The sequence below is a fragment of the Watersipora subatra genome, chromosome 4 (assembly GCF_963576615.1).
Source record: "Watersipora subatra chromosome 4, tzWatSuba1.1, whole genome shotgun sequence".
Classification (NCBI taxonomy): domain Eukaryota; kingdom Metazoa; phylum Bryozoa; class Gymnolaemata; order Cheilostomatida; family Watersiporidae; genus Watersipora; species Watersipora subatra.
Window position 1 is genome coordinate 55,396,728 of NC_088711.1, and position 24,772 is coordinate 55,421,499.

Genomic DNA, 24,772 nt, shown 5'->3' on the forward strand with positions numbered 1-24,772 from the left:
TGCGCGACTACCCTATTTTCTGTTTTGTCGACACATCTGGTGATCTATCACGATGAACTAGGTTGTTGCAAAAGTTGTATATATAACAGGTATAATGCTATATGGAAGTCGTTTTATTTTTTAACAGTGCGGCGAGAGAGATTAACATTCAAATATATTTTGAAAACTCGCCTGATTTGGCACTTTACGTTTTATAGAATTTTTTACATACTAGGAAGCACAAAAAAACTTAACTTAAAGTTTTTCCATCATTTGTAATTTCAGTTATAGGAGGTACACATTAAAGGGGCTTCTACTGTAGTTAAAGGTTGACTTGCAACAAAATTCACATTACAGTTATTTGATATGAAAAGACTCGCCATGTTTTACTCTGTTGTGTTGTAGGTGCAAAATATGTGGAAATGTGAGTACAAGCTCTTAAAAGCTAAAAAACGAACAGTTAATCGCAGCCACACGAGACCGCCGTAGTTTGGATTCTCTTTCCAAAACAGCTCAAATGTAAGGTAGTTGTAGGAGATGGTTTCTGTTTACACTTTCAAGCAACCTCATTTGTCAAATCATTTTCACGAATATGCTTCATGCATTCAATAAAGCCATGTCTATGGTTCTTACGCATCTATTTTATCATCATTGTAATGCTGTCACTTTCAGCGCTAATATCCTATGACCTACCGTAAAAATTCATTTCATTTTTTAAACTTAGCTCGAAGGAGTACATATCATTGTCTGATAAACATGACGAGCCTGTTGGTCACCTGTGATAATCGAAAAATGCTACAGAAATTAATCACGAAGTATAGGTCACATGATCAGATTACAACTAGACAATTAGATAATGCCGAAACAAAACTGTAAAGTAGCGAGCATCTATATTTGATAAGGGGTCTTCGGTAAAACCCGAAATGTTTGTCATGAACTAGCGCTACGAGAAGTTTTATATTGAGCCTTTTATTGGCCTTTCAATTCACATTAGAACATTACGTGACAAGACAATAACCAACTGTAATGACTACTTCAGAAAAATAAACTGATTCCAATCTACAGCGGATTTTCGTTTTTGAGCTTTTAAGAGCTTGTAATCACATTTCCACATATTTTGCACCCACAACAGAGTAAGACATCGTTAATCTTTTGATACCAAATAAATGTAATGTGAATTTTGTTGCAAGTCAACCTTTAAATTTATCAAAAGTAAGAATGTTTGTTAGTATGATAAGCCCTTCTCGCCAACTTCATTCGTTCATAATGCTAACCATGAGAACCTTTTTAAGGTCAACTATTAACACAATGATAGCTTCTCATAAGATGTGAAGTTACCAATGTGCTAATAATTAACCTTACATATAAAATCATTTTCATCAATCTGAGTAATTTTTGGTTATTGCAAAGGTGTAAACAAAAGATACCGCATTGAAAAAAGTTTCTAGAAAAACTCAACAAAAACAAATTAAACTAATTTTAGAAAAGCGAGGAAAAACAATTAAAAAAATCATTAAAAAAGACCTCTAAGAAGTGTGAGAAAATTTCTTACAAGTGAAAAAAAGAAGAGAGAATAGGAATCATGTAGATTTATTAGCATAACTTCAAATGGATGCCATTATACAACGAACACTTTGTTCAATATTCCAAATGAGGAAGAAGTTTCTTCAGCTCTACCTTGTAAGAATGACTATTGGACAAAATGCAGAAATTGTGAATAGGTTATCACAATAGAAATTGAATAAGCAAAGCTGACTTGTAGAAAAACCTTTTTTCTGTAAAAAAATTGCCTTGCCTTGATTCAAACCCTCGATAAAGACTTTCTAAAGTTTATTTTGACTTTATATTGTAATTATTATTTTTTGAGATGATTGTATTCCATACTTGCATTACTTTTTTATGTTATTCCATAAATAATTAACTTTGAGAGAAATGGTGAATAACATAACGAATCCCTAAGAACATCATGAAAAATAGAACTCAGTCAAGTGAATGATGTTACCTATGAACAAACATCGAAGAAAATACACAACAATTAGACTATAAGCACCTCATTCAGTGATTGATCTAAACACTACATACATATGAATTGATATGTTTTCTAACCTTTGACCAATTTCAACGCGAGATAAACTAAATACCTTCTTCTGGTGTATCAGTGTGAGTGTAATCCAGCATGTCTTTATATACCTCAATAATCAGTGATGTATATGAATGATCCTCGTCATATAAACCTACAGTCACAAGATTTAAACTTAAGAGAAATCCTCTGGTTGATAGCAGTCGCATCCAAAATCAAACATTGTTGCCATGAGGTTTTTTATGAGTGGCTTTAAATTTTAATTTTTCACACTGGTTATGCACCAGTGACATAAAATATGTTCTATTTGCTAGCTCAGACTGCTCCACTACTAAAGAGTAAATTTAAATTGTCTCAAGATGGTTTTACACCCTACATTAAATAACCTACCTAGGTCAGTTTCAGTTTTTGTACATAACCTAGTAAATATCATGACTTCCTTAAGTTGGCTGATTTGAAAGTTTTACCTTTTCTTTCCAAAACTGCCCCTTTCAATGAGATTCATCTTTGGTCAATGGGTATGTATTCAAATACCTGACTTTAAAAGTTTCATGTATGCGCTGTTTTTCTTCTCTTTTTCTTTCCTCTTTTTGACATCATTTTCGTACCCGGCATAGAAAGCATCGGTATAGTCTTCTACATCTGAATAACGGTTAAAACTGATGACAAAAGACCATGTGAATCATATAATTAATAATCAAGCACCTACTAAAAACTAAAGACATTCACATTCATTGGTTGTTTTAATACAGCTTTAATACTGTTCCGCAGCACTCAGTGAGAACATTGTAACGTTTATGCAATATTAGTTTTTATATGCCTTTTTACCAAGCCTTTGCTCTCTTCACTAATGTCTAAAGATCTAGTTTTAGCAACAATTTCTTCACCCGGTCCCAGTTATGACATTAAATTCACATATACCTGTGGCGTAAAGATTATTACATTAAAAAAAATGTTATGCTTTTTTAAAAAAATCTTTCTCATGTTCAGCGTCTCCTCGATTTAAATCGCTACCAAATTAATTTCTTTACCAGAACATAATAGCGCATTTGTTAAAACCTAATACTTGACCAGGGTGCAAATGTTATGTCATAACTTTTTGACCACACAGTCTATAAAAATATTTTGGCACTAAATTATTCAGGGTAAATTTTATATTGACTTATGCCATAAAATGCCACAAATGTGTTGCAAAATGAGCTCGAACAACTTTTCACCCTTTTTCCGATGATCATGAAGATATCCAAGCCAGATGATTTATCAATATTATTACAGTTTACGAGTATTTACAATTTACGACATTATCATCACTGCTATAAGTTAAAAATAACAACTCTCATTGGTATAAATTTTCATTAAAATTTCACCCAAAATTCATAGATCTAAAATTAGTTAAGCCTTCGTAGTTTTAATGAGTCTGACACTACTGGTCATTGCTAAGAAGAAATTGTGATAAAAATTCAGTTTTTGTATATAACCTAGTAAATATCATGACTTCCTTAAGTTGGCTGATTTGAAAGTTTTACATTTTCTTTCCAAAACTGCCCCTTTCAATGAGATTCATCTTTGGTCAATGGGTATGTATTCAAATACCTGACTTTAAAAGGTTCATGTATGCGCTGTGTTTCTGCTCTTTTTCTTTCCACTTTTCAACATCATTTTCGTACCCGGCATAGGAACCATCGGTATAGTCCTCTACAACTGAATAACCGTTAAAACTGATGACAAAAGACCATATGAATCATATAATTAATAATCAAGCACCTACCAAGAACTAAAAATGTTCACATTCATTGGTTGTTTTACACCAGCTCTATGTATTACTGTTCCGCAGCACTCAGTGAGAACATTGTAACGTTTATGCAATATTAGTTTTTATATGCCTTTGTACCAAGCCTTTGCTCTATTCACTAATGTCTAAAAAACTAGTTTTAGCAATAATTTCCTTACCCGTTCCCAGTTATGACATTAAATTCACATATACCTGTGGCGTAAAGATTGGTACATTTTAAAATCTTTTTTATGTTTTTTACAAAAAATCTTTCTCATGTTCAGCCTCTCCTCGATTTAACTCGCTACCAAATTAATTTCTTTACCAGAACATAATAACGCATTCGGTAAAACCTAATACTTGACCAGGGTGCAAATGTTATGTCATAACTTTTTGACCACACAGTCTAAAAAAAATATTTTGGTACTAAATTATTCAGGGTAAATTTTATATTGACTGATGCCATAAAATGCCACAATTGTGTTGCCAAATGCGCTCGAACATTTTTTCACCCTTTTTCCGATGATCATGAAGATGTCCAAGCCAGACGGTTTATCAATATTATTACAGTTTACGAGTATTTACGATTTACGACATTATCATCACTGCTATAAATGAAAAAATAATAACTCTCAGTGGTATAAATGTTCATTGAAATTTCACCCAAAATCCATAGATCTAAAATTAGTTAAGCCTTCGTAGTTTTAATGAGTCTGACACTACTGGTCATTGCTAAGAAGAAATTGTGATAAAAATTCAGTTTTTGTATATAACCTAGTAAATATCATGACTTCCTTAAGTTGGCTGATTTGAAAGTTTTACCTTTTCTTTCCAAAACTGCCCCTTTCAATGAGATTCATCTTTGGTCAATGGGTATGTATTCAAATACCTGACTTTAAAAGGTTCATGTATGCGCTGTGTTTCTGCTCTTTTTCTTTCCACTTTTCAACATCATTTTCGTACCCGGCATAGGAACCATCGGTATAGTCCTCTACAACTGAATAACCGTTAAAACTGATGACAAAAGACCATATGAATCATATAATTAATAATCAAGCACCTACCAAGAACTAAAAATGTTCACATTCATTGGTTGTTTTACACCAGCTCTATGTATTACTGTTCCGCAGCACTCAGTGAGAACATTGTAACGTTTATGCAATATTAGTTTTTATATGCCTTTGTACCAAGCCTTTGCTCTATTCACTAATGTCTAAAAAACTAGTTTTAGCAATAATTTCCTTACCCGTTCCCAGTTATGACATTAAATTCACATATACCTGTGGCGTAAAGATTGGTACATTTTAAAATCTTTTTTGTTTTTTACAAAAAATATTTCTCATGTTCAGCCTCTCCTCGATTTAACTCGCTACCAAATTAATTTCTTTACCAGAACATAATAACGCATTCGGTAAAACCTAATTCTTGACCAGGGTGCAAATGTTATGTCATAACTTTTTGACCACACAGTCTAAAAAAAATATTTTGGCACTAAATTATTCAGGGTAAATTTTATATTGACTGATGCCATAAAATGCCACAATTGTGTTGCAAAATGCACTCGAACATTTTTTCACCCTTTTTCCGATGATCATGAAGATGTCCAAGCCAGACGATTTATCAATATTATTACAGTTTACGAGTATTTACGATTTACGACATTATCATCACTGCTATAAGTTAAAAATAATAACTCTCATTGGTATAAATGTTCATTGAAATTTCACCCAAAATCCATAGATCTAAAATTAGTTAAGCCTTCGTAGTTTTAATGAGTCTGACACTACTGATCATTGCTAAGAAGAAATTGTGATAAAAATTAAGTGTTTGTACAACGAAACTACTCAGGATGGGTTGTAAATATATTTTCTATTGACTCAACGCAAGCAGAGAGTTGCTTCTTTTCGTTTAAGTACAGATATGACATGCTATTTAATTAACTACTATTAATCAAAAATGGCTCAAACAAAGCCTAGTAAAGCTGCATCACGTCAGCTTTTTGCGATATGCAAATGCTTTGACGAGCTGTACTATGCAAATCATGGTAACGAAAGAGTTCAAGAATAATTTGAATGATATTCTGACTGAATATCGAATCAATAGTCTGAGCATAGACCTATTAACTATACTATTAACTATTAAGTATAGGTAATAGGTCTATAGGTCTGAGACAAACTAGTACAATAATTGATTAATGCATCAATGTTTAAATGTTTTAATATAACACTATGCGTTGTTGTTATTTTTAATTAATATAGTGTAATATTTGATGCCTAGTTATACGAAGGATGTGCAAGGATGACTAGCTAACATCTCTCTACTTTAGTCACCCAATATTTGTCACATATCTGATAAGTAGATTGTGTTTCTAAATTTTAGTTAATAAGCTTCATATACCTGATGATGAAAGACTCAAAAAAGAAGTGCTTTCGCCTTTTTTTTCTTCATTTTTGTCATTTTCATCATGCTCATCGCCGCATGCCCTTCGATCTATTGAATCGTTGAGAACAATAATAAGAAAGAATAAGAATAATCATAACATTGATAATTACTATTTAGTAGTAAGACACTAGACTGAGTAGAGCGTTAAAAACGCTTGTTAAAGATGTGGTTGCGTCAAAAAATTTGATTTAATGAAATTAAGACCCATAAAAGGCTAAAACATCAGCTACAATTTGATGCCATTTTTGTCTTTGTAGACCAACCCTGTCCAGGGATATATGCGTTTGAATGAGGCCCTCTTTTAAAAAGCTCACGTTCCAGCGGGTGCTTCTTTCGTAACGTCACAAGCAATACATCTGAAAAGAAACCACGAGCGATAAATATGAGGTCGCTCCCTTAGCCAATCATCAGCGCGAAATTTTTATATAGGCCGTAATCAATGTTATCACTAGTAAAACGCGTTGTCTGTGATCTCAATTTTAGGGATTTTACTCTATTATTAAATCGCATAGACATCGATGTTTACTAAATTAATTAACATTGTTACTTTAATGAATTAATCGATCGACACATTTTATTGGCAAACAACATAATTGTAAAAATTGCTGTGAAGTTACTGCGAAGGTGACTGAGGTGTTCTTGGCATCAGGTACTTAAAGTTCTACGGAGGAAGATCGGAGAATGGAGGTAAATTTATCTTTTACTTTGAGTCTCCTATAGAGTTTCCTGTTGAGTTTACATTCAGATTATATTTCCGTTTGAGGCTAAAGTGTAATTTCCTGTGCATGCGAGATACGTATGTACAGTGAGTTCTTGACGGCTTCTTTTTAATCTTTATCATCTAGCTATGTAATGGCTTAGATTGATGAATATACTATAGGTAATATTTTAGTACTCATTAATACATGTACTAATTAAAAAAATTATAGATTTTTGCTATCACTAATCATCGTTTTATGTTTTTTTATCGGTTCACCTAGCTACATTTGCTTCAAAATTTCTGTGGCAGTTTTATCTAGTAAATTACATTTCTGATTTGACTTTAGATGTTCACTTTTCACTTGTAGAAAGTGAAGAAAATCTATTGATCAATGCAAATATTTAACTTCCAGAACCACAGCTTCGAATCATTGGCTTGGCGTATTGTGCCTTTGTTAAACATTTATTCGCTTTTAAAATTACACTCGCAATCTATCAAACTCCCAATTTGAAAGCTTTCAGTAGATACGCTTTAGAATGACATATCGATGAATGACATATATTTATTGCATCAGTTTTACTGATTACAGGATGTTTATGTCGTCCCACCAGCCGAAGCAGCTTTGTCAGTGTGGAAACTGCCATAAAGGGGAAAGAGAGACTTGAATGTGTGCTGCATAAACCATGTTTTGCTTGAGTTTCTTGCAGTAGATGAATTTGTCTTATTGTATCAGCTAAAATTAGGTGAGTGGCCACGACTTGATGAATATTTTTAATAAAAGCTTTATGCCGAGATGAAAATCTTTTTGCTTGTAAAAATTGTAATAAAATTTTATTGTTGAAGATAATGCAAAACATGATTTGCAGAATATTGTAGTGAATTGGATACGGTATATGGATGTCCGGAGAACTGGAGAATGTGAGTTTAAATCCAGTTTGCAGCACACTTCTCATCCTTAAAACTCTATCCCTATGTATATTCTTTTCAAAGACGCAGTTTGCTTATTTTACTTACGGTAGTAAGAAACTAGTTTTCAATGTGGGCAATCATATACAGCACCGCCCCAAGGATAGGCGACGGACATAATGTGGACGGGGCTTTTGGGAGGCAGTATATCGTTAGTGTGGGTAGCGGCAGAACTGTGCTGATACAAAGACCCTATTCTACATAGTTTGCTTGACAGAATTACCGTAGACTGGTAGAATTGGTAGTCGGTACTCAAATGTTTTCACAGCAGTTGGAGAAATGAGTAAGACAAATTTTCAATTTTCGTTATTTGAGGCCTTTGAAACATTCATAATAATGTATCTGTAGCGGGGTTTAAAATTTTATTCTAACCAACATGAGTAAATACAAAATAAAATATATTCCAATAGAGCCGCATAGGACTAGACTCTTATCGTAAATAGCCAATGTGAATACGAGATATATTGACAGATAAGTCACGCGTGGCATCATTTTGGGCAAGTCTGGGCATGTTTTTTGGTCTGAGCGTTTTTACCGCGCTCAGATTTTTTTCGATTTTAACCATCAAATATCTTGGCAATGAGATGGCCTAACACAACAAACAGCGTATCAACTGATAGAGAAAAGAAAATGCTTTCTTTTAAAATCAACTCAAATTTGACGCAACCACATCTTTAAAGCAATGTAATAAGTGTGTTATGATGAAAATCAAGATATAAAAACATCATGAAGTTATAATCTTCTTCTATACGATACCCCAAAGACATTTTTAATTTTAATGACATGCATTTCTCAAACCGACTCCTTTATGTGGTAGTATAAGAAGCGGGTTTAATAATGCGCTGTGGGATGTCTTGAACACTAGCAACATTGCATAAGTTACTTTGGTTATGCCATGCTTGTATTTTGCAAAAGTCAATTAAAACTACATTTTTAAACTACTGTCCTGAAGCTAGTCAATGTATAGCATGCCAAACTAACATACACTTGGTTAAGGGCGCTATTGCCAAAGCAATGGTATATATTGATCTTCTCCACTGCCTCACACACAAAGACGTTATTTTTACTTGCCACATACCCAACTTGAGAAATCTAGCTCTCAGGATATGCATCATATTTTACATGAATTGAATTTAGTTTTATTGCAAAGGCCTGCTTAATTTAGTTTGACTTTGGAAAAAAAACCATTGGTATAGCCCTTCTTGCTTCATGGAAATATTTTGTAGCCTGTCAAAATAATAGTAGCAACTATTCAGAGCTTTGTAATCAAATAAATAGCAGCAACTAAAATATTTGCTGAGATTGCAAAAAGCAAGATATCAGGGGCACTAATACGCTGATTAAAAGATACAAAGGCAAACATGCACTCACAGAATTGAGAGTATCTGTCAAGAAAACCAGTTTTAAGTAATGGCTGCATTTGTTCTATACTGGTATAAGGTAGTGAAAACTACAAAAAGACCTTGCAAAGCCCAAAAATTAACATAAAAATAATCAGAGACACTATCATAGGTGATGAACTTGGTGAATGCAATTCAGAAAAATAGAAATACTACTCCTGCTTGATATGCTCTATTGCTTCCAATTCAACACTTCAGTAATCATGTATTTTGCGGTTTAGCTATTAGCAAACATTTTGGCTGTGTTGGTTCTCTGCTACCAATTACACTGGATTAATATGTTCAGCGTTTTTATTGGTCTCCATTGTATTTTTCAAGTGCTATGATATATGTAGCCCAGACAGTCAGAATGTACAACCGTGCTAAAACCACATTTTTGAGTTATTTAAAGATTTAAAATCAGCAAATTCTGAGGATTTTAATGCATTTAAAATTTTTTAAATCGGGTTATTTATGCCCAGGTTATGCAAGATTCAGTAGAGAAGGTCTTGTGATGAACTAAAATTGTTGTTTTGAGTTTAAGCAGGAAAAAGTTGGTGATTCATGAATTTTAAATCGTGGTATTTGTTTACGAATCAAAATGTCATAGCAACCGACCACTCAATCTCAACCTATATTGATGAAACCTGGCATTTTCCACAATAAAAACATGAAAAAGATGATCGTTGCATTTTTATTCCAATTCGATTGACAGTTGACCTCCCCGATTGACGGTTGACCTCCTAAAGGTCATGGAAAGGTTAACAATATATGTAGCTAAAAGCTCACCGTCCTGGAGATATTCATTAAAAGGGAATGCTTCAAACTGGGCACTTCTCATCAAGCTATATTGCTATGACTGCATATAATGACAGTCCAACAACTTAACAAAGATTTGAAAGTGTATTCAGAATTGTCCACCTATACAGAAGGTCGTGGTAAGGTCAACAAAAAGTGAACACAGAGGGCATCAGGATGCGGAAATATCAACCCAACTCATCAAGTGACCATTCAATCTAGATCTCTTTTTATGTAGTTTACCACTCACACAGTGTAGCACGAGTACGCTGCAGAAATTTATTGTAGCACATTGGAAGGGTTTGTTTGTCATGCTAGTGGCAATTTGTCCCAACACAACCATATCTAATGTTTCCTTCGGTAATCCTTGATACACGGTTCTAATGAGGCTTAATTGTTCAGATGACATAAAACTAGCGTATAATTCCCTACATTTGCACTCACTTATTAGTTTGATGTCAACAGCTAGAATGGGAATGTTATCAGCAGTGATAGGCTGATCGTTATTCTCTGTAATTTGATTTAATTCATTCACATTATCGTTAGCAGCCACATATTGCGTAAGCAGCTGTATTTCTAAGGTTGCCCTAATATTACAATCTTCATCATCGCTTTCACAAAGATCTGAGGCAGCTGACTCAGATTCTAAGTAGAAATACTCATCTAGCATCAACTAGCCGTAATTTTTGCTATGATTTTATTTTGTTCTATCCTGAAGCATTAAAACAGGAAATAGCCACATACATGCGCGCACCCGCAGTTAGAGCCTATATTTATGATCTTGGGTTATGAAAAATTCCATAGCAACCACCGATATGGGCATAGTTAAATGGCAATTCTGGTTTTATGATTGGTCAGACACAAAAATAAACAAGACCATGTGAAAGAGCAGGGTTGAATGCACTATAAGCACCTGTTTACTAAAGTAGTGAGGGTGAGTCATATAATAGCGTAAAGCACGCTTAGCGCGCTATTGTGAACAATGCAATTACCGCGTGATTGTACATTCTGACGGCCGGGGTCACATATGTATTGTCATGTTGCATCGAATGGTTTTAATGTAGTTGCATTTTATTTATCGTTTATCGTTTATTTCATCATGTTATTTTCATCAATTAGTGTAACTCCAGCAAAAGCCGTTAATACAGACTCACTATATCCCGTACGATAGCAGACTGTGCATATACTAGCGCAACCCTTTAATATAAGCTGTTTAAGTTATTAAAGAAGGTGTGTTATACTTGAATAAATTTATTAGTGTCATAGTATGTCTCACCATGCTAACCAAATTCCAACAGACTATCAAACGCAAAACCAACTGCTTATATAAATGAACAGAAACATACTCAACATATTGGTGGTTACGAAGTATTTGAAGCTTCTAGGCCAAAACAAAAGTTATTCTTTAAAAGAACAAACGTTATTTACTGTTAAATATACAATATAAAATATTTTCTATACTTGTGTAATACATTAAGTAAGACGAGAAGAGAGTCAATGATAAAACAAAGAACCGACGAATATTCCTTTTCTATTTTTGGAGAAATTTCTGTTGTAAATCCAGGGTAGCAGGTGCCTTATAATCCGTTAAGCGGGTGATTCTAGCCTGCATTTATCCCAGCAAGCGCCTTAGTCTCTGTTAGCTGTTAAATTGTGTCATGATTTGAATCCTCTAGTCGGGTAAATATGCCCAGATTGATTCGCTAGTATAGTTGTAGCCAGTGCTCCCATCCTCTCTTCGGCTTTTCTCAGTGCCTCCAACATCTTATAAGAAATTGTCCATTGCATTGGCTTTAATGGTGGTACGCCTTGTTCATAATTTCTAGGCTATTTTACGACACAGTGTACAACACAGTTTTGAATAAAAAACAACCATATATTGTAAAAGAAACCCCCGGTTTCCTAAACTTTCCACAAGGCAGTCAACCACCAATACCGGGTTTTAAGTCCCAATGAAATATATATATTTACTAGATAAATATATAACTTTACATGCAATAAACCACATTCAAAGCTCCAGAGAGGGTGCGCAAACTGCTCTGCCAAAACAATCGAATCTTCTTTTTATAATTTTACTTTCATTTCATGCTCTGCCCTCTACCTTTGTTCCATGCACGGTTTCTCTGCCACAGTCTTCTCGGTTTCTTCTCTGCCTCTCACTTTTTTCTCTTTGTAGCCTGTGTGCCCTAATGGTGGCTGGGCCTCCCTAGGTGTCTCAAAGGTTTGGCTCTATGACCGTTGTGACCAAGAGGCCTATGGCTACAGCCTTAAACACAGCGCTCTGCCTAACTGTTGTAATATCCTTTACTGCTATGTCCAAGGTTACTCGGCAGCTTTTTTGTTTACGCCACCCCAGTACGTATTACCGCTAATCGCGGTTATGTTTTGCCCTTATCAGTTTATGCTGTTCACTTGTTACAGAATAAACGTTGTTCAGATTCGTCTGTATATCGCTATCAAGATCATACAACATGGTGACCAGTACGAATTATATATATATATATATATATATATATATAACTATGTGTACTAAAAAACTACAAGTTTTGTTAAAACATTTTATTACCTAACGTTTCGTGCGGTAGGCTTGCACTCTTCAGATAAAATCTGAAGTGTGTATCTGAAGAGTGCAAGCTTACCGCACGAAACTTCAAGTAATAAAATGTTTTAACAAAACTTGTAGTTTTTTAGTGCACATAGTTTTATATCAGCTCTGTTTTTACTCAAAACATTGAGCACTCTTTTTACTAATGTGTATAAATATATATATATATGTATGTATATATATAGAACTATATTTCCCAACTAGGAGGCTTCTATCAATATATAATCCATGTTAGGAGGCTCTGAAAAATTAGGAGGCGTCCAGGGAGCCTCCTAATTCTAGCAGTGTTTATAGTGCTTAACAACCCTATAGAAGTATTTTAAACATGATTCCCATAATTGCCTTATATATCTATATTCATATATATGGAAAAGAGGAGACAACTCCAACAAAAGTGTGTAATTTTCTATCAATAAATTACAAACTCTAGGAGGCTCTTATATATGGAACTAGGAGGCATATATCAATTTTAAAATATTCTTACTTTTAAGTGTTTTGGTATCGTTTCAGTTAATAGCACAATCTGTTTAAAAACATATTGCAATAAGCTTATGACTAATCATCAGCCAATACAAGGAATTAGAAGCTATGTCGGATACAGTCAGTTTTGCTAATATTCATGATAGCTTTATTAGATTTGAGAAATAAAGTTGTATATTAACAAACTTCAATACATTACAATTTATTTGCTGACCCTCTTTATGGTTTTCAAGACTGCCATTTAAGCACTTCTTTTTTTGCACGGTTTCTCATTGATCTGCTCTTTTTTGTGAAAATTCACAATAATTGCACATTATGGTTTCCACTGATGTTTATGCATGGCTGTAGTAAAAGTTCAAATAAGTCTATAATCAGTACAATTCATATTTTTGCTGCCGTTGCATCCAGCCACAAAATAAATCTTTTTTTGAAACTTTGCATTCGAACGCAATACCTGAGAGATGGTTTTTTAGTCGAAGAAATGATTTTTTAAATTTATTGAAATAAAGTGGCAAAAGTATAACCACAGTATATAACAGCTAGCGAGATGTGGCTGTTATAATGTTGATGTGGCTGTTAGGACTATTAGTTCTTCACCCATGTAGTCTCCTACAGCTTGGTAGCAGCAGAATAACTACATGTAAGGGAGCACGTCACATTTGGTAAGTTGTTCATGTTGTTTTAGTCAATTTACAGTTTATTTACTTGAAACATACAGTTGTAGAAAAGCAGTATAAATTTTATTTAATATTAAAAATGGACTAGCGTGAAAAAAGTATGTTTCAATTATTATAATTTTTAAGGAATGTAGCATAGAACACGTTTGATTTTTTTTTTACACCCGTTTATGTCATCCAACTGCTGATATTGTTCTGCATAGAAAAGTCAAGAAAGTTCAGCGTTATAATACCATAAAGGAGAATATCAAAACTTTTTGTAAAATCCTAATTTTGGACTTTATTATTGTTACACGAATGTTCAGTTTTGTAACATCAACACAGACACGCCAGCTGACAATTAATAGTTATTTTAGTGAATCCGTTAATTCTCTAACTTTAATCTATTTTCAGTTATTAATATAATAATTTTTGATGCTTTTTTATAATGATAAGTAAAGTTATTAATGTGGTTCTACCAACAGTCAAAACTGTTATTAGAATAACATGGTCATTATGTTATTGTAATATTGTTACCTTGAATAGTGAGAGTTTGCGTATTTCAGTTATGATTTTGTAAGTAATAGTAGTACATGCATAGGCATAAGCAAGTCAGTGGGGTATATGCAGCCTTTGAATTTTAAAACTTTTAGTATTTAGTTTGAATCTTGTGTAGTAATTGTGTAGTAATTAAGAGCTTAGCTGTTTTATAGAGCTTCAGTAGTAGGAGGCAGACATTCAAGTTTGCCAAAAAAACCTAACCAGTGAACTAAAATGTGTATTTTGCATTCATTTTGGTTTGTATATCTGTTTATGCTATTTGAATTATCTATTCATTTTTTGTAGAAACTTGGTAAGCATTATTGCAAGTATATTCATCAGATGGCAGAGATTATTAGACAAAGTTGGATGTTCTTTTCTAGAAAAGGTATGTTGCTAATTACACGTTGGTTTGCATAAAAAATGTCAAAATAATCAAGGTTTCATCTACCGAATTTTATAATATTTTTTAACATGTACATAATTATAGATTACAAACTATAAAACATTATATCAGTAAGGTTGTATTTTGAAATGTAGTAAGGTTTGACGTTTTGGCAAAGTTACTATGATAAGCAAAACTTTAAATTCACCAACACAAAATATATTGTACAAAGTTTTACTGTAACTAGCAAATGTATACCTGACGTAAAAATGTAACAGCATACCCAAAAGTAGTTTTTCTTTGTTTAGTTGCAAATAATCAATGACGTTTCATAATCAAATTAATCAATTAGTTATAGATAACTGCTGGATGAGAAGCATTGTTGGCCCACACCAAAGACTGATTTGCAGACATCAAATTAAAGGTATGCGATATTGCAATAAGTTGCTGTAAACTAGCACAATATACATGCGACCCAAAAACTAGTGTGATAATGTAATATAGCCATAGCTTCAGTAAGAAAAGTTGTCAATTTTTACAGGCATGGTATTATTTCAAACACTTACATAAACCATTATGCCACTTTTGTGTTCTATTCATCTATTGTTGGCAAATTACATAATATAAATAGCCCAAACCAATCAAAGGAATGTAGCATAGCAAAGAGATTTAGTATTGCTCTTCTTTTAGTATTCTCTCTTCTTAGTCTTTATAAGTCATGGTTGCAATTGCTTAGCAATTGCATAATTATATAAAATGAATAGTTTTTTATGGTTACCCATTACCACTTATAGTTACTCAGCCAACACTGAGAGTAATTATCAGATTTGAGATATTATGTTTACAGGCAGGAGATTGACAAATATTTTGTTGGTTTTTACTCTTACCCTACCATATGCGAATTTATGCTAAATCTATCAGCAACTGCCGTATGCACATTTTTGCGAATTTTCCAACAATTGCGTGATCCCCCAATTTTATTATTTGTTAAAAACATAACGGATGATTTTAAAACTTGTATTGTATTGTCAGTGTGGTTCGAAGATTTCTCTAATAGATTAGTCTAAGATACCCAAGCAGTTTCAAATTTTTTTTTGAGAATTTCTAAAATAAAAATGGACATTTTTTGTGTAAGTTTTGTTAAGTATCGCGCAAGTCAGAAAACAGATAATTACTTACATGTATGTTGATGACATTATAGCCAATTCAAATTCAGATTTATGTGATTACACATATAATTAAAGTAGCAGCAGTGACTCTGATGATAGTGAAAATAATAGTTTTGTAAGTGTAAGGGACATTGTAGAGCATCGTTTTAGCTTCGTAGCGATTGTAGCTTCACATAGCTTTAGCAATGCACAAAGTGAAGGTACATTGATTTTTGCATAGCACTGTATGTTAACATTTTAGCAAAATAAAATATATTACAAAAAGTTTCTAGATAAACTTTGAAGTTGAAACAAAATAGTATACATGCTTCATGTACATATCATGAAGCTAAATTGGCAAATTTCGGTGAAATGGCTGGCGGTAGGCCGGTAGCTTAGTTTGTACATGGGTGGCAGTAAAAGGGTAAAGCTATAAAATAATTAGAGATACAAGTGTATGTATTTCCCTTTGAATGATTTAGTGAACTTTGATGATTCAAGACAATGAGTTTGGCGAATGATATATATGTATAAGATGCTGCTGAAGTTGCGCAATTCAACTCATGACTTTTAATTATTACCTCAAAATGTTGAAAACACGCGATAGGAAGGGCCAGAACACTACTAAAACTCATAGTTGCTCAAACCTGAAACACAGTAGGTTTTATACAAATTGCTATACAATAACAAAACTGCAAAACTATTGGTAAAAATATAAATAGCAATATATATTATTATTTTTGGCCTTCGGTATCGGGCAGCATGTATGCAGTTTGTTTGCTGATGTTAACAAAAGTTTTACTAATAAGCTACATAGTTTGCTCAATTATTTGTGTCAACTTTAAAATTTAAAACAAATGTAGTGTTAGCACTTTTAGAATATACTACAAACAACGCAGAGGAACTTTTTGTGGCATATGACTTAAATTTAAAAGTTCTCTGAAAATGCAACTTGTATTTGCCCATTTTAATACTTTAAAATGTCAGAGGGAGCTCATAATGAAAGCAACTTTAATATAATTTCAAGATGCTCAAAGCGGTACGGATGTTATGTTGACAAACATTAAAAGGTCACTCCGTACTATGGCTAGTAAGTATTTACATGTATTTAGATTTTGCATTGATGCTTTCAATTAGGTAGTGTAGGAAATCTCTTTACATTAGCTAAATTACCAGCATGTGCAATACCCAGCTTTGTTTCCTATCCATCCCAAACATTTTGCCAATGCTTATAATAATTCATTGCTCTTTTCAAATCTGATTTCTGAACCAAAGGTACTTTTAGCAGTATAAGAACATATACTTCTCTTCCTATGGGTCTACTCACTGTTTTGTAGCAGCAAAGGCCATTGTTTTTAAAAGGTCTGTAAGAATTGTATTACTTATTTTGACTTCCATTGGTGCTCGTAGCAAATATAATTTCAGTACAATTTGCATCAATAAAGTTATTATTACTTGTTTGTAAAGTATTTGGAGCAAAACAATATTTTATGTGCACAACAAACATTTTTGTTGCAAGCTTACCAAAACAAAACGTTTATTTTTATGTTACATTTTAATTAAACATCATGTTCTATTCAGTTATTGCTGTCAGTACTATGCAGTTATTGCTGTCAATGTTCTTTGTGCATTCTTGGCACACTTTTATGTTAAACTTCCAATGCATTAAACACTTTAGAAATAAAGTGTCCAAACAAGGATGCATAACATGAGATTTGTCACTGTCTTGTTTTGACCTATATCTAGCACTCTTTAGCCAAAGGTGTCTAGCTTTACTAAAAAATTTGGTAGTGAAATTGTACATAAATTCATTGCCTGCATGCACGTCAATCATGATGCCTATGCTCTTATTATGTGTGTTCTACTATTGCCTGCTTAGCTAATTCACTTTCTACTTCTCAATAGCCTCAGCCTCCGAATGAAAGCTATTGTTGTTATTCCTATTCTTTGTAACTTTATAATGAAGGAAGTTGTGGTTGGGCAGCTCATTTGCTTTTCACTCTATTAGAAGTATTGCAGCACAAGTATAACTGCAGTAATAAAATCTGCACAGAATTGCATAATGTGGTCTTATTCTCCAAGGTCTTCTCACTAGCAGAAATGACCTATGTACTTATGCAATTGTGGTTTGTGCTTAAAGTGACTCATTCTCCTAATGTGGCATGGCTTGCTATCTTCTTGCATGCTAGTCAATTGATTAAATAGATTGTAAGAAACAAGCCAACCTCTCACTCCTACACAACCTAAAGACTTATCACATAAGTTCAACCTTCTAGCGAGATTGTAGCCGCTAAACATTTTGCTTTTTTCACGCGTCTAGCCATTTAGGGTTTTGCAGCAGCAGAAGAACAGACTAATCATGTCACAATTGGTATATTTGTTTGTCACATTTGTTTTATATTACTTTTGCCAATTTTGTCATTGAGTTAATTGTACCATATTATGGTGAAAAGGCATCATGAAAAAGTATTTTACTTCGCCTCAATACCAATGCAAAAGGTTAGACCGGTAGTGGCCATTTTTGACCTGTAGGGCGAGCCACTTTAAATACTATATCAAAGCAACTTACTCATGTCATCAAATTGCGACGGCAAACAACAATGCATAGGTTTTCGCAGCTAATTTAGATTTGGATTTTACTGCCTTAATTGCAAGATCGTAATATTGTCAAGTTAAAAAGGTCAAGAAACCCCAACTTTATAATGCTAAAAGAATGAAATTATTACTAATTTTCATAAAATGATAACTTTGTAATTATACACGAGGGTAGCTTTGTGAGATTAACCGACACACATTAAAATAGTTATGGTAACATATAGCACAGTAGCCAGCAATTGATGAATATCTGTGACTCTGTCGATGCTCATAACTTTTGTAACTTTTTAAAAAGCATTAAAATAATTATGGATGCTTTTTATTCTGATTAGTAGTGTTAGCTGATTGATAGCACCAAACAGGCAGAATTATTAGTAGCCTATACTTTACTGCCCTGAGCAAGCAAAACGCTGTATCTTGATATTTGTAAATTGTTCAGCACAAGCACAAACGCGTTTTGGTCGAGCCTGGCATAAGTATTAGCAGTATTTTAGTTGTTTTTTTTATTTATTATGGTGAGATATCCAACAATCTTTACCGAATTTTTTTTTTTGTGAAACTTTAAAATCAAAGGAGTTATTTCACTTAGGGCATTTTGTTTGCTTAAATTGACAATTTACTAAGCTGGCACTAGGCAATCAAAACGCCCTATCACTGCAGATAGGGCCTTTTGATTGCTTAATTGGACTGGTTTCTCATTGTTAGTTTGCCACAAGACCATTTGCCATGACTGGATTATCAAAGGATTACAAGTTTAAATTCTGATATTAACCCGCAATTAGTCAACAAAATAATATATGTTGCAATTCCTATTACTCATCCAGTCAACACATGGATTAAAGCCCTGTAATAGCCATATTTAGCTCAAAAGTTAAGAGATGATCAAAGATCTAGGTATCCTTCAAACCTGATGTCATGAAATGAAAGGAGTAAGTAAAATAGTAGTTTAAAAAAGATCAAACGCTTTTATTGAAAATAATTTAAAGCAAACAACTGAGTGCAATAATGTCAGTATTTTAAAAAAGCAAAACCTTCCAATGGACATGTAATTAAAACAAATTTTTCATCAAATCTCTGAGTCGGATCTTTAAATCGAGACTTTTGTCACTTAGATATCGTCCTGTCATAATACATATATTATGATAAAAAATATAGCAATAAGATGAGCACTTAGAAGTGCACTAGCTTGTATGAGCTGCCTTAAAACAACCAAATATATATGCTTCAGTTTCCCTTCCCTTTGTTTATATACTCTTTGATTACATAATGCTGCTCATAATGTCCAACTTTGTGTATGTTCAGGCCAATCAAAACGCTGTATCTGCAGATAGAGAGCTTTGATTGCCACTTTATGTGTGGTAAATGTGGATAGGGCATTTCGCACATTGTGAAAAGTGCTATTTCTGGTGGTCTCAGATATATGAAATTTTGAGACATGTTAGATCTCAACCTAAATTACATATAAGCACAAAAAAGTGAATTTTGAAAAATTTTTCAGATAGGGCGTTTTGCTCGCTTAGGGCAGTATAAAGTTATGATAATGTATTATTTTCGTTGTAATTAACAAGTTGATGCATTTTAGTCGTAATTTGATACGGATTTAAACTAGAGGCTGAGTCATAAGTAAGTGACTGGAGTAAATGAAATCCTTTAAATCGTTGAAGCTTTAAAATCTATGTTTCAATTTGGTAGAAGAATATCGCAAGAGATAAAATATTACTGCTTCATAGAATTTTAGTAATGGGAGGTAGGGACACGGATTTGCTGAAAAACCTAAAAACATCAGGCATCTTTTGCATCAATTTTTAATCTGCATAACATCTGTTTGGGCTATTAAAATGGTTTTGCTTATTTTGGTAGAAACCTGGTCACCGCATCCAAGCACTATATCCACCAGATGGAAAATGGTACGAAGCACAGCTGGACGCTTCCTTGAAGGGGGTATGTTGCTGATTAACGGTTAATTTCCACAAGAGCGTACCACATTAATAAAAGTTTTATTTCAAAAAATTTATAAGAAATAATATTACTATAAAATCTATGTTTGAATGCCATGGCACTGCATTTTTTAACCCTTCCAATTATAGTGGCAAAAATTGTCGATTGTGCTTCATAATATATGTTCAATCTTTATTAGCTTCAACTCTATCTAAAACCTTTTTGTTATAGATTTTATTTTTCCAACACGTTAAAAAATAGTACTATTCAAAAAACTTAATGCATTCCTACTTCGTGCATTGCTAATGCTATGTGAAGCTACGATCCCTTCGAATCTCGAAAAACAATGCTCTACCATGTTCCTTACTCTTACGAAACTATTACTTTGACCACCATTGGAGTCACTATTGGAGCTGCTACTTTAATTATATGTGTAATCACTAAAATCTTAATCCGTCTGTCATCAACAATCATCAATATTGTTATCAACATAAGTAATTATCTGTTTTCAATTCTGGATGTACTCGCGAAAGCTATAATAGCACTAAATATTTCGAAAATCAGAAAGAACAAATGTTTCTTTTTATGTTGAAAAGTCCTAAACAAAAATTTAAAATTGCTTCGTGAGTTTAGGGTAATTTTACCGGGAAACTTTTGGACAACACTGTCAATACCATAAAAAGTCTTAAAGACTGTTAGTTATGTTGTCAACGAATAATAAAATTAAGTTACTACGCAATTGCCAGGAAATTCGCAACATGCACATATGCCGGTCGTCCATTGATTTCACCTAAATGCGCATGCAGCGGTGAAAGGGTTAATAAAATATTATGTAATCTCTAATTGAATCCCCATTCATTTAAACGCCCCTCTACTAGACCTGTACTATAATAGATGACTGTTAAAGATAGAACGCCACCGTTCAAGTGAACGTTACTTCTTTTGAAAAAAACACATAAAAACTATATAACACACAAACTAAGCTGTGATCCAGTGATAACATATACACTGGGCGTTGAGCTTGCAAAATGCCATCGTTAACTGCTTATTCTAATGCTGTAGCATGTGCAAGAAATTTTAGCCTCAAATAGTAGTACAGATGTCATCATATTTGCTAAACGGTTTTTTCATATATGCCGAACTATCAAGGCCGCTTAAACAATAAAATTATTATCAGCCTGATAGAGTTATTAATTATTTCCACGGTGCTGCTTTCAAAGCTTCAACGAAAACACTGTAAAGCTTGGAAGTTAGAAAACTCGCTTCAATATGCATTGACAAAAGTATTAATTGCTATTGTTGTAACTGAGTCATTGTTAGTAAAAATTTGTCAACATTTTTCTATCCATCCTGTCCAAAATCGGATCCAAAGATCAAAGAATGTTGAAGTCGCAGTCAGCTGGATGTGGTTGTCAATTAAAGGGTGACACTCTAGTTTTCAAGAGTAGTTTTCTAGAGTAGCACTCAAATGAACATGGCCTTCAAATTAAGATTCTACCTTATGTCAATTTAGCTGTATTTCAGAATGTTATAATATTGGAGTTTTGGGTCAAGGTTAATATAGCAAGCATAACTTTGCAAATATCGACGAAAAAAGATTTTAGTTTTAAATAAGGCTCTGCTTTCATATATTTGCAAATCACTAATGCATGAATTTAAAAAAAGAACCCAAGGGTATATTTCTCTTTGTGTAGTAGCATCTAATCAAAAATGCATTGATTTTAAATAAGTGCAGAGTGACATACATGGATTATCAACACCGAAGAGTGATTTTCAGACATCAGATTAAATGTGGGTGATGCTATGATAAGTGGCTTTAAACTAACACAATGTACTAGGGAAACAAGCGTGATTATTTTGCTGTAGCTCAAGTGGCGTAGAAAAAATAAAGGCGTCTAACCTTTCAAGTATTTCAGTCAAATTCGTTGCCTACATAAATGCTGACACTAGTTTTTGTGTTCTGCTGCTGTCAGGTTACAAAACATAGCTCTCCTAGTCAGAGGCATTTAGGTATCTAGAGCAATCTAGGCATTAGTGGTTTCAATGAACACCTGAACAATGCGTGTTTAACCACAGTGGTTGACCCCATAGGTCAAGTATTAGCCTAATTAACTTTTAATTTAAGACTAATTTAACTTTTGAATGGAGCTGAGCAATGATATGTGATTCATCAAAGCCATAGCTTATCAGATTTTTATAAATGATAATTCACATTATTTACTATTTCAGTCAGCAGAAAACGGTAAAGCGCAGAGGAAATAGCAGAATTTGACAAGCACTGAACTGAAAAATCAGGCAAACTGCCAACAAGATCAGTGTTGGATGCTATACACTCAACGCTGCCTAACAGAAGTGTTATAGTGATTCGGGCTCGAGCCAACAACTTGCTAAAGAAGGCTGCGAGAAAAAATGCCAGCTGAATTTTTTATGTTGTTGAACCTTCTTATTATCATTGCGTTGTATTTGTCAATAAATGTGCTCTTTTTGAAGACTAAAAGTGACCAACTCCGCAGTAATGCACTTGTATAGTTATTTTGTATCAAGCAGTCTTAGCTATTATTTTATGTACAGAAAATGTGCATAAAACAATGACTATGATAGATAATACAATACCGACAATAGATATTATCTGTTGTACTGCACTGTACACTATTATGTATTATTCAAGAAACAAGCTCTAAGATAAATTATAATAATTCTTTTAAAGAAAAACCAAATATAAGGAAATATGCCGCAGCAGCCAGTCTACTGACAACTTACTGTCAAACCGACAAGCCCAAAAGATTACTTAAAACGCTGCGCTTGACTAAAAACAATCAGAAATTCACTACACAATGAGAAATATATCTTTTTGGGTCATTTTCCAAATTTAAGTGAATGTGTCTGAGTAGAATGTTCTATCAATTTCTTGACAGTTCAGGGCATTATTATTACTGGTAAAATGTGAATAATAGCACTCAGTATTACTATTGATCAATAAAACCACCCAAAGTCAAGATATCTAAAGTTAGAAAAAATTTGGTACTGTGCTGGGTCCAGCCCGACTGATCATTGCTAACAATAAATTGCAGTAAGAAAGAAGTTTTGAAAAGCGAAAATGCCCTCAAGATAGAATGTTATTGTATTTTTATTGGCTCTCTATGTGACATTAAGTTTTTCCCTGGGTTCTACATAGGCACAACGGGCTTGTTTGGAATCTACCCAATTTATGGTGCTGTGGTATTGCGCAGGTTTTGCAACCTGAAACTCCATTCCCGAGTGGGGAAATGTTTTTACTTAACGTTCTAAGAGTGGCTTAAGATGAATAGAAAGACATTACTGTTATTGTATGTTAGATTGAGTAACTTAGTATGTTGTGCAAGTAATTCATATTATTACTGTAGATAATATGCACAGCAAGCAAAGATGTGTGTGTTTCATTTTAGCAATCACAGTAACTGAGTTGCGTCCATGCATTGTTACGAACTAATTTTTTAAAGTTTTTGTATGCAGTGCAGCAGCGATATGTGACTGAATAAGAAACTATAACATAGACCATATTTATAAATATTGAGTTAAATTATTCGTTTATTTTAGTGAGCAGAAAGTTATGCAGCCTAAAAGAAAATTGAGAGTTCAAAAAGCCATGATCGGAAGATTGAGGCAAACTACCAAAAATGCCAGAGCTGTATACTGTTAAAAGAAATTGGTGTTTGAAAATTATAATGATGACTTATGCCCGAGCCCACAACTTACTCAAGAAGCTGCAAAATTAAACTGGCAGCAGGGTTTTCTTGTTGTTGAGGCTTTTGTAATATCGCATTAAACTTGACGTCTGAATAAATTTACTCCGTTTGGTGACTAAGCAACGACCATTCTATGGTACTTGACTAGTTGAATTTTTTAGTATCAAGCATGGTGGCTGTTGTTGTTTTAAATACAAATTTATTGATTCCTACGTTAAAGTTTAACATACTATACAATATGTAAGTTCTAACAACAATTATTGTTGTTTTATACAGATTGTTGTTTTATTGTACAGATTATAGCAGACTCTTAGTTGATCTATAAGTGATAGCAACATCCCAAATTATGTGTAAGCCATGGCACCTCTGCATTGATATGTAAGTTATAGCAACCTCCTAAATGATATATAAATAACAGCAGCTTCCTAATTACTATATAATTCATTGCAGCCTCCTAACTGATATATAAATAGTAGCTACCAACTATATGAAATTCAAATTATAGTAAACTCTTTTGTGATCTACAAGTCATAGCAACATCCTAAATTCTATGTAACCCATAGCAACCACTGCAATGATATGTAA

The 24,772-nt window shown here is 33.4% G+C and overlaps 1 protein-coding gene across 2 annotated transcripts in view; it reads right to left on the bottom strand.

Annotated features, from left to right (window-relative positions):
• LOC137394683 (uncharacterized) overlaps window positions 1-24,772 on the bottom strand; it is a 79,133-nt gene that overhangs the window by 34,225 nt on the left and 20,136 nt on the right. For both annotated transcript variants that reach the window (XM_068081441.1, XM_068081442.1), the window contains exons 2-5: window positions 4,720-4,827; window positions 3,653-3,760; window positions 2,594-2,701; window positions 2,121-2,213 (exon numbers count right to left, since the gene is read on the bottom strand). In XM_068081441.1, coding sequence (XP_067937542.1) covers window positions 2,121-2,213; window positions 2,594-2,701; window positions 3,653-3,760; window positions 4,720-4,827 — 417 coding nt within the window. The remainder of the gene's footprint in view (window positions 1-2,120; window positions 2,214-2,593; window positions 2,702-3,652; window positions 3,761-4,719; window positions 4,828-24,772) is intronic.